The sequence below is a fragment of the Canis lupus genome, chromosome 17 (assembly GCF_003254725.2).
Source record: "Canis lupus dingo isolate Sandy chromosome 17, ASM325472v2, whole genome shotgun sequence".
In the NCBI taxonomy this organism is placed as follows: Eukaryota; Metazoa; Chordata; class Mammalia; order Carnivora; family Canidae; genus Canis; species Canis lupus.
The window spans coordinates 25,813,775-25,832,150 of NC_064259.1; the positions used below are offsets into that span (position 1 = coordinate 25,813,775).

Sequence of the window (18,376 nt, forward strand, 5' to 3'; positions counted from 1 at the left end):
AAGGAATTGGCTAAAACAGTTAATTAGGTTTACATTGAGAAACTATAAAATATTTCAGAGAGAAAGAGAGAGAGGAAAAAACGAGATCCCTGGTGGAATGCCCCTCTCGCTGGAATAGAACAAGTTGGCCCTGACTTGTGTAAAAAACATACGTACCTTGATCTTCTGCTGGCAGTCTTTGATACTTTGATGTGTGTTTCTCTGTATTTATTTTTCTTGTCTAGTTGCTGACTGAACTGCCAACTTGCGTCACAGTTCACAATATCTAGGTATATTAGTAGAGAAAGTCAACACATGAATCCCCAAAACAATTTGTTGGCTAAGGTTTGGTTGAGGAGTCTAAACTCAATAAATTAAATAATTGGAAAATTGCAAGGAAGATTAAATATTATATATGAATTATTAGGTGCAGAAGTTATTTTTATCAATATATTTGTATGGAACTCATTGATATTTCCATTATAGCACTTATATATGATAGAGTTAGTGCTAACTGTATGAAATTCATAGCTCTGCTGTAAAACACCTTCTAATTGTTTCTAATGGATAAATATGATGCTTACTTAAGATGTCCTTTCAGTAATTTCATTTGCGAGAATCTTAAATGCAGAGCTATGTTTTGTTTTTAATATGTAATACCAAAGAATAGTTTTTGAAAAGTTTATGTAGTTATGTTGTAATGAGAATTTAAGGATATTCTGGTTAAAAAAAATTAGTCTTTTCTGTACCTAATGTTAATTTCAGCCTTTTTCCTTTAACTGTATTTTACTCAAGTATAATTTCTAAAGTTTCATCTTCTAGAGGAGGAAATACAGTTTAGTTAGGAAGGATTTTGTAAAAATCAAATTTATCAGATCTGTACAAAAAAATTGACTATTTTTGTTGAAGAACTGTCTTTTAAATAAATTCGTTTACCAATTATATTAAATTTGTTATGTGATTATCTTTCAAGATAGGCACATTTATCACCTTACTTTGTGGGTTTGTTAATTGCAAATAAGTAGGGATTAAATTTTAGTATTCAAATACTTGAAAGGATATATAATTCACAGAGAAATAATTTAAGGATCTCTGATTGCTTTGTTTTTGTATATGTGTCATAGGGAATGATTTTATGTTTCAAGTTAGGCAAAATAAGGAGATAAATTCCTTAACTGAAAATTAAATATTTGAATAATGAATTTGTTTAGTTTTCACATTAGTTTTAAGTTCACTTAAATCAACATTCTATAAACAAATATTTTACTAGATTGAGTTGAGGTTTTTACACTTTGGGTGAACTTCTATTTTGTTTTTGTTTTTTATTACTGAAATTCAGTAGAGAAAGCCAACACATACTGAAGATTGATCAGGAAAAAACTGGATGCTTTTTCCATGTAGCGTTAATGTAATCTTACAGTTGCATACCAAAAAAATCATTATAAAGCATGCATTTCTTTTGGGATATATATAAATCCAAAAGAAGATGTCATTTTGAAAATATTCAGTGTTTATTAATGCTGACTAATATTTTCTGTATATTTTGTTCATCTTCTTTCCCATTCTGACTAAATTTTCCTATCCTATATTAGGTAGATTGTTAGTTGGCTTAAAGAAAACATACATTTAAATGCAACTGGTTGTAAATAAAATGTATTCAATATGTATATTTAGAATAATGTGTGTGGCATTTTTGCTTTTGTGTCTTGTTTGTTTTTAAGATTTGATTTTCAAGTAATCTTTACACCCGATGTGGGGCTTGAACTCCTAACCCTGAGATCAAGAGTTGCATGCTCCACCTACTAAGCCAAGCCAGCCAGGTGTCCCTTGTGTCTTGTTTATATTACCAAATCTTGTATGTTTTCTGGCACTAAATCTTTGTTGTTTATATTTATTGCTGTGCTTAGAGCAAGGCACTTACCCTAGAATGTGTGTCATAATCTTCAGGAAATGTACTTTTAAGGGATCTGCTTAGAAATCATTCTTGTGACAGCTGTATATTTCCTGATGCAGCCCCAGGCTGCATGAAAAAAACCACCAGAGCGTTACATAGACATACACAAAAACAATTAACAAGAGATGAAGTGCCGTCCCAGTAATGCCTAATATGGCCAAAATAGACCCTTCTTTTTCTCCTTTTCTTTTTTTTAACGTCTTTTGTTACAGTAATGACAGAACATCTCTTGGTCTAGAAAAAAAGAAAACTATGAAACAGATCTCTAGGAAAGATATCTTTCAACATAGAAAAATAGTAAATAAATTTACCATATTTTCCTTGGATAATTTTTCAGTAGGCATTTCTATTTTAGTCTGTTGACATGATGCAAAATGATAGATGAGTTATTTTAGTAGAACTTCAAATCTATTACCATTTTAACAGTTCAACAGAATAGAAAATGTAATGAAAAGGCAAATATCAGATTCTGCCATTTATATATTATCCTGTATTTAGTAGCTATAAATTTATTTTTGAGTTTTTTATGTATATGTAAACTGACATATTTAATGTGAATTATTGTCATTTTGTCTGATATCCACATATAATCACATTTTAACGAAATTACTAAATGTCAGTGTTTTCAAATAAAAGAGATGTTTTCCTTACTCTTCACTGCATCAGGAATAAAGTGTTATCAGATATCCTGCTTTAGTTCATGGTAGTGATGAATGGATCTTATTGTGGAGAGCTTCTATTTGTATTCAGAGAAAAAGAAGTGAAAAAATTTGAATAGGCTTCATACTGAAGATGGCAAATGTTTTCAAGTCATCCAGAGGGAGGAGTCTTCTCCATTAGGAATCCATAGTAAATTTCACTGTAACTATTCTGTATAAATTGATAGCTTCTGCCAGGAATAAGCAAATGATAAATGTGTTTCATTTTTTTTCTTAGAATTACTTTAGCTTTTATACATGCTGAACGTATACAAGCTTCACACACACGCAAAAATGTTAACATTTATGGTTATTTCTTAGGAATTTTTTGTCTGATGAATCTTAAAACTCTTCTGTTTCTTTTGAGTCATTTGAATGTCTTTTTCTCTGTTAAAATATAGTTTTAGGGACACCTGGGTGGCTCAGTGGTTGAGCATCTGCCTTCAGCTCAGGGTGTGACCCCCAGGCCCAGGGATCGAGTCCCTCATTGGGCTCCCTGTGAGGAGCCTGCTCTCCCTCTATGTCTCTGCCTCTATATGTCTCTCATGAATAAATAAATAAAACCTTTAAATATATATATATATATATATATAGTTTCAAGTATAGAAAATGAGAATTTTACTCTAGTACTAGTTACAACTTTTATTTTTTAATTTAATTTTTAAGATGTTATTTATTTATTCATGAGAGACAGAGAGAGAGAGAGGCAGAGGAAGAAGCAGGGTCCCTTTGGGGGCCCTGGAACCCAGGAACATGACCTGAGCCGAAAGCAGATGGTCAACCACTGAGCCACCCAGGCAGGCACCCCTCATTACTACTTTTAAATTAGAAAATTTCTCAAAAAAAAAAAAAAATTCTCTTACTGGAATAATTATAGTGATATCACACACCTGTATCCTTAGTTGTTGAAAATTCTAAGGTCTGTTTCGGGCATTGCATAATTCAGCAACCAGGAAATATCTGAGCATCAGGAAGATAGTGACTTTGCTTGCATGTAGTAAGCAGTCACTGAACACACACTGTTACTTCTGAATAAAGGAGCAATAAGCCACCCTTGCAGACATGGTGTTGCAGAAGTGTTGTCCTTCTCCTCTTTCTCTATCAGCTGGTCACATTTAATCATAACAGTGAAGCACGTGCATAAAAAGGATCAAAGTATCAAGACAACTAAGGGTTTTCTGATGCAACTCTTCAGGGGAAAAATAGGATTAAAGAATTCAAGATTGAAACGTTGCTCTGTTGTGTTTTAACAGGCAGGTTTTCATTAAGAGTTTATTTATTGACTCCTTTTGTTCACTGACCACCCATCCATGTTAGTTTAAAAGTGCATATCTGAAAAAAAAGAGAACATAATTTAGCTTTTCCTTAGTTTTCCAAATTCTCCTCTCTGGTTATATTTGGAAATATTTTTTTAAAAAACACAAATAATGCAAAATTAGGTATTAATAACCATGTTCCACGTTCCAGACATAAGTATAGATTGCCAGATGTGTTAATAGCTCTTAGATTTCGACATTAAGATGAGCACACTTGTTTATGTAACTAATTGTTGCCAGAAAAAATGCAAACATACAAAACTTTGACATTTTAAGTGCAAAATGCATAAGAAAGGATGCAGCAATGAGATTTATTTAAAGTTCTTTATAAATCAGACCCAAAGGTTTTGTTTGTTTGTTTGTTTGTTTGTTTTAAGATTTTGTTTATTCATGAGAGACACAGAGAGAGAAAGAGAGGTAGAGACACAGGGAGAGGGAGAAGCAGGCTCCATGCAGGGAGCCTGACGTGGGACTCCATCCCGGGTCTCCAGGATCAAGCCCTGGGCTAAGGGGAGTGCTAAACTGCTGAGCCCCCCTGGCTGCCCAGACCCAAAGTTTTTATGTCTCACACTGTTTGGACTCTCCTCAGTCTCATTGTCCATTGCTTATTTTCCTGTCTCCTCAGCTTTTGCTTCCATTCCTTATATGAGGAGAAGATACTTTATTTTCATAATTTAAGATTCCCAGAAAAAAAAAAAAAAATTTAAGATTCCCAGTTGGCCCTTCCTACTACTACTAACTTAATTAAATGAAATAAATGCCATTTGAATAGGAGGAAATACCCAGTTTCATTTACTTAAAAGAGGTGTTTTATTTTCTCGATGCCCATTTATTTTTAGATCCAAAGATCCAAAAGAAATTTCATACAGTACTAGTAAATTTTTCCTGTCTTTTTCCCCTGACTCCTCTTACATGAGTTTTAGCAATCCAGGCTGTCCTCAGCATTATCCGTAAAATGGACAGGTAGCTTCTCATTTTGTGGTTTTCCCTGCTATTCTTGATAACTTGCAACCATTTAACTACTTTTTGAAAATCATTGTGTCTTGAATTAGTAATATTCTTGTATAATTTTCTCTAAAATACTATAATTTTATGTATTTACTTTTTAATTTAATATACCTTTTTTTTTTTTAAAAGCAGTTGTAGGTTTACAGAGTTCCCATCTACTCCCTCTCTCTTCTCCTCCTAATGCCCCGTTACTTGTATCTTGCATTAGTGTGGTACATGTTACAATGGATGAAGTAATAGTGGTACATCATTTTTAAATAAGGCAGTAGTTCATAATAGGTTCACTCTGTTTTGTGCAGTTCTGTGGGTTTTGACAAATGCGTAGTGTCATGCATTCCACCATTATAGTGTCATACAAAATAGAGTCCCTGTCCTAAGACACTCCCTGTTCTCTCCCCATTCATCCCAGCCTCCCTCACCTCCCCTGAAACCTCTTCTAACAACTTAACCTTTTTACAGCTCCAAGTTTTTCCTTTTCCAGAATGTCACGTAGTTGGAATCAGGCAGTATATGACCTTTCACACTGCCTTCTTTCACTGTCATTTTTTCACTAAGCAGCATGTATTTGAGGCTCTTCCATGTCATTTGGTGGCTTGATAGCTTGGATATTCAACAGTTTACTTATATGTTCACCTTTGGAGGGCATCTTGATTGTTTCTGGGCTTTGGCAGTTATGAATAAAGCTACTATAAACCTTCATGCACAGATTTTTGGTAGAATTTTTGTCCCATTGATCTATTTGTCTATTCTTTTGCCAATACTACAGTATCTTGATTATTATAACTTTATAGTAAGTCTTAGAGTCTGGTTGTAGCGGTTCTTTGACTTCTTTTTAAATATTGTCTTGGCTATTCTGAGTGTCTTGCCTTTCTGTATAGGTTTTAGAATCCTCCGATATCCACAAAATAACTTACTGGAGTTTTTATTGGGATGATTTGTGCTCTGTTCTGTTTCTCTTTGTATTTTAAGTAGAAGCAGGTTGGGAAGAATAAAAAGTGCAGTACTTTATTAAATGAGTTTATAAAATGGTACAAATGGAAATTTTTGGATAACTGGCTACATTTATATCATTATAAATTCTAATGTTTCAAATATTTAAATGTAGAAATGGAAGCTATTCAGAATTTTAATGGAAGAAGGAAGACTTTTCTGAAGCTTCATTCTTTTGCTGACCCACGTTGAAAGAGGCTGTATAAGTTGTATTCATGTCTATGTTTTCATGTGTTTGAAAATTAAAACAACACATTAGGGAAAATGTTTATAAAATTTATTGTTTTCTTTTTCTCATGTGCAAAGTAATAATATAAAGCAGTTGAAGAAAATAATCATGTGAATAAGTACTAACTAAAAATATAAAGGTTTTCATGGCAGTGTTGTTGAAAGATAAGTTACTATACAATTCACCCACTTACAGTGTCCATTTGATGATTTGAGGCATATTCATGGATAGGCACAGCCATTGCCACAGTCATGTAGAATAGTTTTATCTCATTCATTCATTCATTCATTCATTATTATTTCTAAAAGAAATCCTATACCCTTTAGCTGTCATCCTGGTGTCCTCTCACCACCCCTTAGCCCTAAGCAACCATTAACTTTCTTTCTATATATAGAATTGATCATTGTGAACATTTGATATAAATGGGATCAAAAGATTTTTTAACTGGCTGTTTTTGCTTATTGTAATGTTTTCAAAGTTCATTGATGTTCTTATCAGTACTTGATTTCTGTTTATAACAATGATATTCCATCATGGCTGGATATCTACCACATTTGGCTAATCCATTCATCAGTTGACAGACATTTGGGTTCTTTACACCTTTTGTGAGTAATGCTTATACATTACAATAATAGGCATACAAATATCTCTTTCTGTTCTTCCTTTCAATTCCTTTGGGTATGTACCTAGGAGTGGAGGTGCACGTTTACATGTTAGTAAGTTATTACCTGAGCTTAGTTACAGCCATCTTAGTGAGTGTGCAGTGGTAGGTATCTCATTGTGGTTCTGATTTGCATTTCTCTGAAGACTAGTGATCTTGAGCATCTTCTCATGTGTTCATTGGCCATTTATATACCTTCGCAGAATTATTTATTTGAGTCCTCTGTCCCGGGTGGGGCCAGGACAGAAGGAAGCATCTAACTCTTAGCAATACCTACCTAGAACCTAGCCACAGCAAGTAACCAATGGTAGGATGACAAAAGCTGAAATCTCCCACTTCTTGGGAAGATAATCTTCTATTTCCAACTAGGGGGAGATGGAACGCTGATTCTACCAGTCTGGAGTGGATTTTCTTGATTGCTGATCTGAAAAGAGGAAAGGAGCAGGATTTTGGTTCAATTACTACAGACTCTTCTCTTTCTTTCTTTGTCTTAGTAGAGTTTCTTCAATAAATTTTTTCTCAGTTTTTTGTATGCTCTTAGGGCCATTTCCAGAGACCCTGAGTGGTGGGTTGTTTTTGTTTTTTTTTTTAAAAGAATTTTTATCAGTTTTACTGCAGAGCGGGTTAGGTCCACTGAATTCATGCTATCATGCCAATTAGGGGGAAAAATTGAAGTGCCATAAATGAAGTAAAATTTTTTAAGCTCTCATACTAATTAAATATTCTGTACCTTTAGAGTGGGTATTGTACATCCATTAATTTCTTGAAAGTAATTTTAGCACCTATCTAAATATACAAATTCATGTGCTTTTCCCTTGTAAGTCAGTTTTATTAAATATTAAACTATATACTTACTCTTTAGCCAAGTATTCTTATTTCAAAATTCAAAAGCTTTAAGATAATATCATAATAAATAGATGTCTTCCTATTGACTGTCCCATAGCCAGTCAGTTGAGCTCCCTAGATAAAATCATTATTACTAATTGTTTATATTTTTATAGAGATCCTGTGTGTGTATAAAGCAAGTAAATATGAATACATCTCCTTATCTTTTTTATTGTTTTGTATTATATTTTACCAAAATGGCTCTATAGCATACAACCCCATTTCTATTTCCTGCTTCTCCCCACCCTCAAATTACATACTTTGGAATTTGTTCTAATACATCATAGGGCACATCATTTTTTGACCACACAATTGATATTTAGTAATTATATCATCTCCATACTGATAAGCACAAACTGATTCCTTTGCTTTTATAATTTTGGTAACCTTGATAATTTTATTGTTAGGATTAATTTTTAGAATTACTAGAACTGGTGATTAAAAGTGTGTGTCTTTTTATTTTTTTGTTTTGCCAGATTTTAACTTGTACTCCATAGATGTTAGCCGGTAACATTGAGTAGCCATTTCTGTACATCTTTATAAAAGCTTGATACTGATTTCCTTCCTTCATTTTATCCATATATACATGCATAAAAACATGCATAAATTTTTTTAATTTTTTTTCAAACATGCATAAATTTTATACATATATACACATTTTCCAATTGTGGAACATTATAGCTCTGTTACCCCTAAGTGTTGTAGGATTTATTTCCCAAAAGACAAAGGCTGTCTACTACATAACCACATTATAGTAATCAGAATATAGAAAATTAATAATCTAATACAACCATCTAATCCTCTAATTCACAAATATTTTTCCCAATCATGTCCTCTATAGCAAAGAAAAAAATTGCTTTTTTCCACCATTTAATCTAGCATCATATGTTACATACATAACCTCTTTCGTTGCCTTTAATCTGGAACATTTCTCAGGCTTTTTGCCCTTTATGACTATGACAATTTAATAATATCTTTTATTATTGAAAACTTCAAAGTACGGAAAACTAGTGATTGTAGCAATATGAACCTCCATGAGCTCCATCACCCAGCTTCATTTGCGGTTAAAGCTTGGCCATGCTTTTTTATTTATATCCTCACTCAATTCTTTACAGACACACACATATATAAACATAGTAGATTGTTTTAAAGCAAATCTAAGACATCATTTTGTGCATGCCGTGAGTAACTTAAGCAATCCCTCAAAGCACAAAGAAGAAAGTAAAAATAGATTACCTAATCTACCACCCTCCAGAAATGGCTATCAGTAGCCTTTAATAATTGTATGTATATAGCTAGAAGTATGAACAGGCATCTAGATTTGTTATAGAAGATAAAAGTATGGAGCTACTTGGAATTTAAAAAGCTTAGCTATTTCTACCAAAATGGAGAAGAGAGAAAGACTAATGTTGGAACACCAGAGTTTATTAGCTTAGCCCTTGTAACTTTTATATGGGCTGGAATGAATAGAAATTTTATGTGGAAATGTTTTTGCCAGTCTTAGCTTTTAAGCCAAACAGGCTTTGTATGATTTATGAACTATTTTTGGTTTGTTCTTACCAGAGAATTTTTCTGCCTTTAGGGAATTCATTAGTCAAAATATCATTGTATTGTTTGTTTCTTTTTGTTACTTTGTCCTGCCAAACAGTTTGAAAAGGTGAGCATTGGGCTAATTAATTGTCTCTAAGAGTTTACTTACTTTTTAGATGCATTAATTATAAAATTTGTAATCTATGGCAATTAAAATTCAGTTGTAATTGTTTCTGATTATCCAGGGCATTTAAATTTCCATATGCATATTAAAGTCATCTTGTTAGTTTTTTTTTTTTTTTTAAGATTTTATTTATTCATAGAGACAGAGAGAGAGGGGCAGAGACACAGGCAGAGAGAGAAGCAGGCTCCATACAGGAAGCCCGACGTGGGACTCAATCCCAGGTCTCCAGGATCACACCCCAGGCTGCAGGTGGCGCTAAACCGCTGCACCACAGGGGCTGCCCATCTTGTTAGTTTCTACCCCCAACAAAAGTCATTTGGCAAATTGGGAATTTGTTTGTAATTATATTTAGTCTTTACATCAATTTGGAGAGAACTGACAGTATGGAGTCTTTGATCTATGAACATTGTATATCTCTGTTTAGCTTTCCTTTAATGCCTCTCAGTAGTGTTTATGTACTCTTAAATTTATGTTAAATTTATCCCACTTCCATTTTTCATGCAATTGTAAATGGTAGTTTTTAAATTTTTCATTTTCCTGTTAGTATATTAAAATACAGTTGAGTTTTATTTATTTACCTGATATCCCACTACTGTGTAAAACTCACGAACTAGTTCCTCTAGATTCTTTAGGATTTCTGTATAAGTAATCAAGCCATGTACATTAAAGACATTTTTATTTCTTTCCAATTTGTATGCCTTTTTCTTTTCTTGTACAGTCTACATGCTGTTGGAGTTGTGACTTTGGGAGAAAAGTATTCATTCTTTCACCATTAAATGTGATGACTGAAGTAGGGATATTATAGAACCTGTTTATCAGGTTGGGTGGTTTTCTTCTATTCCTGTTTTGGCTAAAGTTTTATCATAAATGAGTTTTGAATTTTGTTATGCTAATCTGCTCATAATGGCTTTTCTTTTTTTGTCCATTAATATGTTCATTACCTTGACTTTTCACATTTAAGTAAACCTTGCATTCTTAGAAAAAATCCCACTTAGTTGTGTTTTATTGTATTTTTTTCCCATGTTTGTGAGAAGTATTGATTCATAGTTTCTTTTTTCTTGTGATGTCTTTGTCTCATTTTGGTATCAGGTTAATTTTGTCCTCAAAAATGAGTTGTTTCCACTTCCTTTATTTTCTGAAGGATGCAACAAGATTAATAATAAATGATTTTTCTCTTAGTGTTCGATAAAAATTACCTGTAAAGCCATCTGCAGTTTTTTAATAAAAAGAGTTCTAATTAATTCAGTTTCTTTAACTGGTAAGGGGCTATTCAGATTTTCTATTTCTTTTTAAAAAACCAATTTGGTGGTGTTGATTTTCTCTGCTGTTTATCTGCTTTCTACAATGAAAGCATAGGAGTGGTTATCTGAAGCTGGCCATAGGAGAAAAGAGGCCTAAGGAGAAGTGTTTGGAATGATAGAATATCCTGTATCTTCATCTGGACAGTGATTACACCAGAATGTTTATTGTCAGAAGTCATTAAAGGCACATTGGAAATTAGTTCATTTTATTGATTGTAACTTATGCCTCAATAAATTGATTTTAAGACTTATAAATAGGGACTCCTGGGTGAGCATCTACCTTTTGCTTAGGTCATAATACCAGGGTACTGGGATTGAGTCCCACTTCAGGCCCTCTGCAGGGGGTCTGCTTCTCCCTCTGCCTGTATGTCTCATGAATAAATAAAATATTTAAAAAATAAAAATAAAAATCATCTGAAAATTATTTCATAATTTTTTTTGGCTACTTACAGTTTTTTGGTAACAAAGTGACAGAAAATCCTGACACTCAGGGCCCCTGGCTGGCTCAGTTGATGGAGCATGAGACTCTTGATCGCAGGGTTGTGAATTTGAAACCCACATTGGATATGGGGATTACTTAAAATCTAAAAAAAAAAAAAAAAAGAAAAATCCTGACACACTTTCAAGATTCCTGAGAATTAAAATAAAGAGCTAAGTTCTTCATTTTATCATGTGAATGCAGTAGAAAGCTAAATTTGAGACCATGTTGTAAAAATCTATTGATAAAAAAATTTAAGATTATGAATTACATAATATTAAAGGCAACTAACATTTTTTTTTAGTGTGCTTTAAGGAAACTGTTAGGATGAATTTCCAGCTATACTAATTTTTTTCACTGTGCATGAAGTACTTTTTCTCTCTTTGGTAGTTAATCATGTTAGTGCTTTTTCTGAAATTGTGACCTTTGAGTGGCATTATATTTTAGTGCTTAAGGATGTAGACTAAAGAGCTGGACCATCTGCTTTTGCATCCTGTCCTCTCTACTTCACTGATTATGCAGCCTTGAGCAAAGTTTTTATCCTTTCTGTGCTTCACTTTATTCATGTGGAAAATGAGGATAATATTTACCTCATGAAATTGTGAGAATTGAGTTATTTAATATACATAAAGTGCTTAAATAGTTCTTGTGTGGCATGTGTGCTCCCAGTGTTATCATAATCACTATTTACCTTTGAGACAGTAGTGTTCTGTTTAGAAGTATCCAGTTTTCTTTGTTCGTAAAGCATCATGAATATGTCCTTAATGTGTAAATTTATTTTCTGGTAAAGCAGAAGCAGCAGAAAAATAGTATTAGACTAGAAGTCCAGACATTTCATTCTTTTGTGTCCTTTTTTGGGTACTTAGGAAAAAAATTTAGTGCTTGGTGTTAGTAACCTGTAATATAAAAGGCATTATTGAAAGTTTTATAGCAATACCAATTAAATACCACTAATTACTAGTCCTAATTAAGATCACATGTCATTTAAATTTATATCTAAATTTATACAAATCTTACATGAAGCCACCTTTATGAGGTAGATTACCTCTAAACTAACCAGAGTTAGTTTCTGGTTTTAGTGATTTATTGATAATGTAATCAGAATCATTTCCTGTATTATTTAGTCATCTTTCGATTTTAGAAAGGAAAAGGACTACATTGCTTATAATTCCTATTATCCTTTGGGGATTAGTAATCAGTGTACTGTGGTTTATACCTTTATTCTTAGAAACTGATGAGTAAGAATAATGTTTTGCCATTTGGAGATGTGCTTTTTCATTTTCTTTAAAATTTCCTTTATCAAATTACTTCTTCATATTCTTTGGACCAAATAGTTTATAATCAGAATATTTTAGGTTTAATCCAACAGGATTATTGTCTTTTAATAAAAACAGTGTTGCCTCAGGGAACCTAGGCGGCTCAGTTGGTTGAACATCTTGGCTCAGTTGGTTGAACATCTTGGCTCAGGTCATGATCCCAGGGCCTTGGGATGGAAACTGCTTCTCCCTCTCTCTCTGCCACTCCCTCTACTTGTATTCTTTCTCTGTCAAATAAATAAAGTCTTAAAAAAAAACCACAACGTTGCATCAATTATTTTGTTGTAAGAACAAAATTGGTGTTTATTTTTAATCCTATTGATTATCCTGGCAAAGGGTCTTGTTATGAAACCTCTAAGACAGGTTTTGTGTGTGTGTGTGTGTGTGTGTGTGTGTGTGTGTGTGTGTGTATCATATATATATATGATAAACTCCCATCACTTAATGTTTGGAGCCACTTTAATATGATGTGCTTTAGCATATAATTTAGTTTGCTACTTCTCTAATTGGAGATTATATATTATTAATTACTTATAAAAAGCCATGCTTTGTTTTATTAGGTTTAATTTTTCCAACAATAGGATGTTGCAGAGCAGTGTAGAATGGATTATCTGGAGTTAATAGTTAATGTAATGTGGAACATAAAATTACATTCATAGAACTCTATTCAAAAGAATGTTAAGAAAAACACTGAACTCTGAGGAAAGTCTTTAAGTATACATTACTTTTTTATTTTTAAGATTTTATTTATTTATTCATGAGAGACACAGAATGAGAGAGAGAGAGAGAGGCAGAGACGCAGGCAGAGGGAGAAGCAGGCTCGCTCCATGTAGGGAGCCCGACGTGGGACTCAATCCTGGGTCAGGCCCTGGGCTGAAGGCGGCGCTAAACCACTGAGCCACCCCGGGGTACCCAGTATACGTTACTTAATAACATTGGAAAGCAGAAGCACCTGGGTGGCTCAGACACTTAAGCCTCCGCCTCTGGGTTTCACCCTAATGTTACCCCCTCAACCCTAGTCCTTCTCTCTACATGAAAGTACCATTACTAGTTTATGATTAATATTCTCAATATTCTATATCTAACTATACAAGTATATCCAGTACATGTATATATCACTGATTTTGAAACAAACCTGAAACAAAATATTCACGCTCTTTTGAATATAGTCTAGAGATTCTTTTACTCTGTGCAGTACCTACAACTCCTAGAGATATACCCATCTCTTTGGGTAGAGCAGAGCCCATATGCCCGTTATTTTTGAATTACTAAGTCATTGTTCCTTTTAGTCTATGTGATATCTACTACTCCCAGAGAAAGACCTGTTTCTTTGGGTAGACCCCATATAGTTCACAAATACCACATATTTTTCAGAATATAAGAAATTTATTAGTTTTTGGAGGTGGTGTTATACAAGAGAATTTTCTCTATGATGGAAACATTTTGTATCTGTGTTGTCCAGTATGGACTCATGTGACTGTTAGTCACTGAAAATGTGGCTAGTACAATTAAGAAACAGAATTTTTAATTCTTTTACATTTGAATTAAATTTAAATAGCTCTGTGTGTGAACAGTGACTACTATTGAACAGGAGGCATCATGGTTTAATGAAAAAGCTCTAGAGTTAGATGTACCTCACTGTCAGTGTTGGTCTTGCTATATTCTATTTAGCTGCTCATACAACTTACTAAATCTTAGTTTCTCATACACACAATGGGAGCCATAATTCCTTCTCCAAACAGTTATACACACAAAAAAATAACGTTGTTTAGAAAAAGGATTAGACATAAATATACCTAAGTGATATGCCTGGTAAAGGAGTCGAGAAGGAGAAAAATGGTCCAAGTCGACTGCAGCCTTGGGGCAGTTGGCTGGCTTAGTTGGTAGAACATGGGACTCTCAATCTTAAAATTGTGAGTTTGAGCCCCACACTAGGCATATAGCTTACTTTTTTAAAAAAATTAAAAATTAAAAAAAAGTAGATGATAGCCTTATCAGGAATCTTTTATGATTTGTCAGGGTAATCAGTGTGAAATGTTACTCGTGTATGCAACATTAATGTTTAGAAATTTATCTTTCCTCTGCGTATTCCTTTTTTTTTTATTTTTATTTTTAATTTTTTTAACGATAGTCACAGAGAGAGAGAGAGAGAGAGGCAGAGACATAGGCAGAGGAAGAAGCAGGCTCCATGCACCGGGAGCCCGACGTGGGATTCGATCCCGTGTCTCCAGGATCATGCCCTGAGCCAAAGGCAGGCGCTAAACCGCTGCGCCACCCAGGGATCCCTCCTCTGCGTATTCCTACGTAGGAATTCCTACATAGTTCCCCAACCATAACAAGTATATTTGAGTTTCTTTACATATTTTGCAACTTATGTCACTCAAATACTGGTGTAGGAGATCTACCATATTCTTTATAAATACTACATAGGATAGAGTCATTTGGATATTATTGTGTATTTAACCCTTTAATTTATTGGTCTTAGAATGCTTCCAACTTTCACTATTAAGATCAGTATTATGTATTTTTTTTTAATCTTTTTTTAAGTAGGCTCCATGTCCACCATGGGGCTTGAACTCATGACCCTGAGATTGAGTCACATGCTCAAAAATAAAAATCTTTTTTAAAAAAAGAGTTGCAGGGCACCTGGATGGCTTGGTGGTTAAGCATCTTCCTTCAGCTCAGGTCTTGATCCTGGGGTCCTGGGACTGAGTCCTCCATCAGGCTCCCCACAGGGGGCCTGCTTCTTGCTCTGCTTATGTCTCTGCCTCTCTGAGTCTCTCATGAATAAATAAATAAAATTGTAAAAACAAATAAAATTTTAAAAGTTACATGCTCTCTCAACTGAATCAGCTAGGTGCCCCTAAAAACAGTGTTATATTGATCACCTGTGTTTTTTAGGTAAATAGTAACAAGTGGTATTGCTAAGTCATAAAATATGAGCATTAAATAATGCCAAATTGGGAGGCCTGGGTGGCTCAGCAGTTGAGGTCTGCCTTTGGCTCAGGGCATGATCCCGCTGTCCCAGGATCAAGTACCACATTGGGCTCCCTGCATGTAGCCTGTTTTTCCCTCTGCCTCTTTCTCTGTGTCTCTCATGAATAAATAAATAAAATTTTTAAAAATAATGCCAAATTGGTTACCAAGTTGCATATCCACCTGTTTATATAAGTCTGGCTTTCTTGTATCCTCACAAGTATTAATGTCAGGTTTTATGCCTATTGATTAATAACTTTGGGTTTTAACTGAATTTTCTTGAAAAGTAGAGTATACTATGTTATACTATAAAATTATAGAAAGTAGTAGTATTAGGGCCATGGGTTGGAAAAGAGACTTTAAATATAACCAAGTATGTATGAAAATTTTATATATGATTAAGATAGAAGGTAAAATTTCAAATAAGGCAAGAACAAGCAGTCATACTTTTCTACCCCTGTCTTCTGCATCACTGTTGGAAGGTGTGAAAATGTGGACCTACTCCTCCATCATTCTAAACAGCCTCCCTGTTTGTCTTCAGACCATCACAACTAATTTTACTGTTTTAATCAGTTGCCACATAAAGTTCAGGATTCCTATGCTTCATCCCTCCATACTCTAATCCCAGTACTGGTGGTTCCTCCTTCAATTCTCCTTCCCCATTTCAATCTTTTGTGTAGTAGAGTACCTATTAGCATCTGAAGAAAATTTTACTCATTTGTCCTTTTCTATTTAGAATGTAAGCTACACTAGGGGAGGGATTTTGTTTATTTTCTTCACTGCTGTATTCTCCTCCTATCTAGCAGCATGTTTTCAGTGAATATTTATGGAATAACTTTATTTAATATCTGGCATTAGAAAAAAAGAATTGTTAAGGGGACCTGGTTGCCTCAGTCGATTGAACATGGTGACTCTTGATCTCAGGGTCCTGAGACCTGAGATGTTTACAAAAACTCCTTTTAAGTAATGTAGTAAACCTTTTTCTTTTTCTTACCAGAAACCCCATACTGGGCATAGAGCTTACTTTAAAAAAAAGAAAATGAAGGAAAAATGTTGTTAGCTCTTTATCTTAACACAATTCACAAAATCATGTTGGAAGTTGGAAAAAACCCACAAAACCTAACAAAAGAACTTATAAAAGCCTTAGAAGTAGTACATTTTCTTAGAGTAGGGAATTCATTCTTGGATGCATGTAGTTTTAAGAAAACACTTCATTTGAACTAGTAATTATTACAAGTTAGTATAGGGGCATCTGGGTGGCTCAATCAGTTAAGTGTCTGCCTTTGGCTCAGGTTGTGATCCCACAGTCCTGGGATCAAGCCCTGTATCAGACTCCCTGCTCAGTGGAGGAGCCTGCTATTCCCTTTATCTCTGCCTGCCACTCCTCCTGCTTGTGCTCCCTTGCTATCTGTCAAATAAATAAATGAAATCCTTAAAAAAATCTTAGTTAACTCTTTTTTTCTAACAAGTTGATCTACTGAATTATATACCTTTGATAAACTATGATCATATCATTTTATTTTGCCTGAGCTATAGTGGCTTTGTCATTTCAATTTAATTTTGAAAATAAAATTCCATTTCATTACTAATGAATTTTGGCTATAAAGTATTATGTGGGCTATTTAGTCTTTTTTTTTTTAAGATTTTATTTATTTATTTATTTATTTATTTGAGAGTGAGCAAGAGAGTACAAGCAGGGAAGAGGGACAGAGGGAAAGGGAGAAGTAGACTCCCCACTGAGCAGAGTCAGATCTATCTATCTTTCTTTTTTTCTTTTTCTTTTTCTCTTTCTTTTCTTTCTTTCTTTCTTTCTTTCTTTCTTTCTTTCTTTCTTTCTTTCTTTCTTTTCTTAAGATTTATTTATTTGAAAGAAAGAGTGAGTGAGCGAGCAGGGCACCTGGGTGGCTTTGATGGTTAAGTGTCCAGCTTTTGATTTTGGCTTGGGTCATGATCTCAGGGTCGTGTGATTCAGCCCCATGTCAGACTCTGCATTTAACCAGGCATCTGCTTGAGATTCTCTTTCTCCCTCTGCCCCTCCCACTTGCTCGTGTGTGTGCTCTTTCTCTCTTTCTCAAAATAAATAAAATCTTAAAAAGAAAAAAAAAGGTCTGAGTAGAAGTTATATGGCTGTGTGGACTTAACTTTTACATTGTAATTGTACATGTTCTCATTTTATGCTTTCCCCTTTACCTCTTACAGTTCTTGACATGGCAAGACATGTGCCACTCTATCGAGCTCTGCTGGAATTGCTCCGGGCCATTGCTTCTTGTACGTCCATGGTGCCCCTACTGCTGCCTCTTTCTACAGAGAACGGTGAAGAGGAAGAGGAACAGTCAGAATGTCAAACTTCTGTTGGTACATTGTTAGCCAAAATGAAGACCTGTGTTGATACCTACACCAACCGTTTAAGGTAGTATACTTGGTTCATTTCTCTTGATTGTGCTTCTACCAGTCTTTTTAAAATAGCTTTGTGTTTTTTAAATGACATATGTTGATTAAGCACACATGCATACAAGCAAGATCTAAACTACAAAGAAAAAATATCCACCAAATCCTACAGAAACATTTATTACAATGGCTTATCAGACTTCTCCTTGTGTAGTCTTAACAGGTATAGGTTTGGAGTTTATCTTAAATTTTGTTATATTGTACCTAGTATACAGATGGATGCTCATTTTAGTCAGTACTGAGACCAAAGACACGTTTTAGCACCAATAAATACATACTAGCTGACATATTCTTAATACTGCCGTTACTCATTGTAGATTCTATATTTTACTTAATCATCTATTAGTGGACATTTGGGTTATTTTCTGTTTATAACCTCAGACATACATCTTTTGAAGCTTGTACAAATCCCCACACAGTAGA

The 18,376-nt window shown here is 34.1% G+C and overlaps 1 protein-coding gene across 17 annotated transcripts in view; it reads left to right on the forward strand.

The window, feature by feature from the left end:
• Positions 1–18,376, forward strand: part of BIRC6 (baculoviral IAP repeat containing 6) — a 230,751-nt gene that overhangs the window by 168,004 nt on the left and 44,371 nt on the right. For all 17 annotated transcript variants that reach the window (XR_004806282.2, XM_025454221.3, XM_025454229.3 and 14 more), the window contains one exon: positions 17,705–17,915. Coding sequence is in view for 16 of the 17 variants with exons in the window: in XM_025454221.3 (XP_025310006.1) it covers positions 17,705–17,915 (211 nt within the window). In the remaining variant the exon portion in view is untranslated. The remainder of the gene's footprint in view (positions 1–17,704; positions 17,916–18,376) is intronic.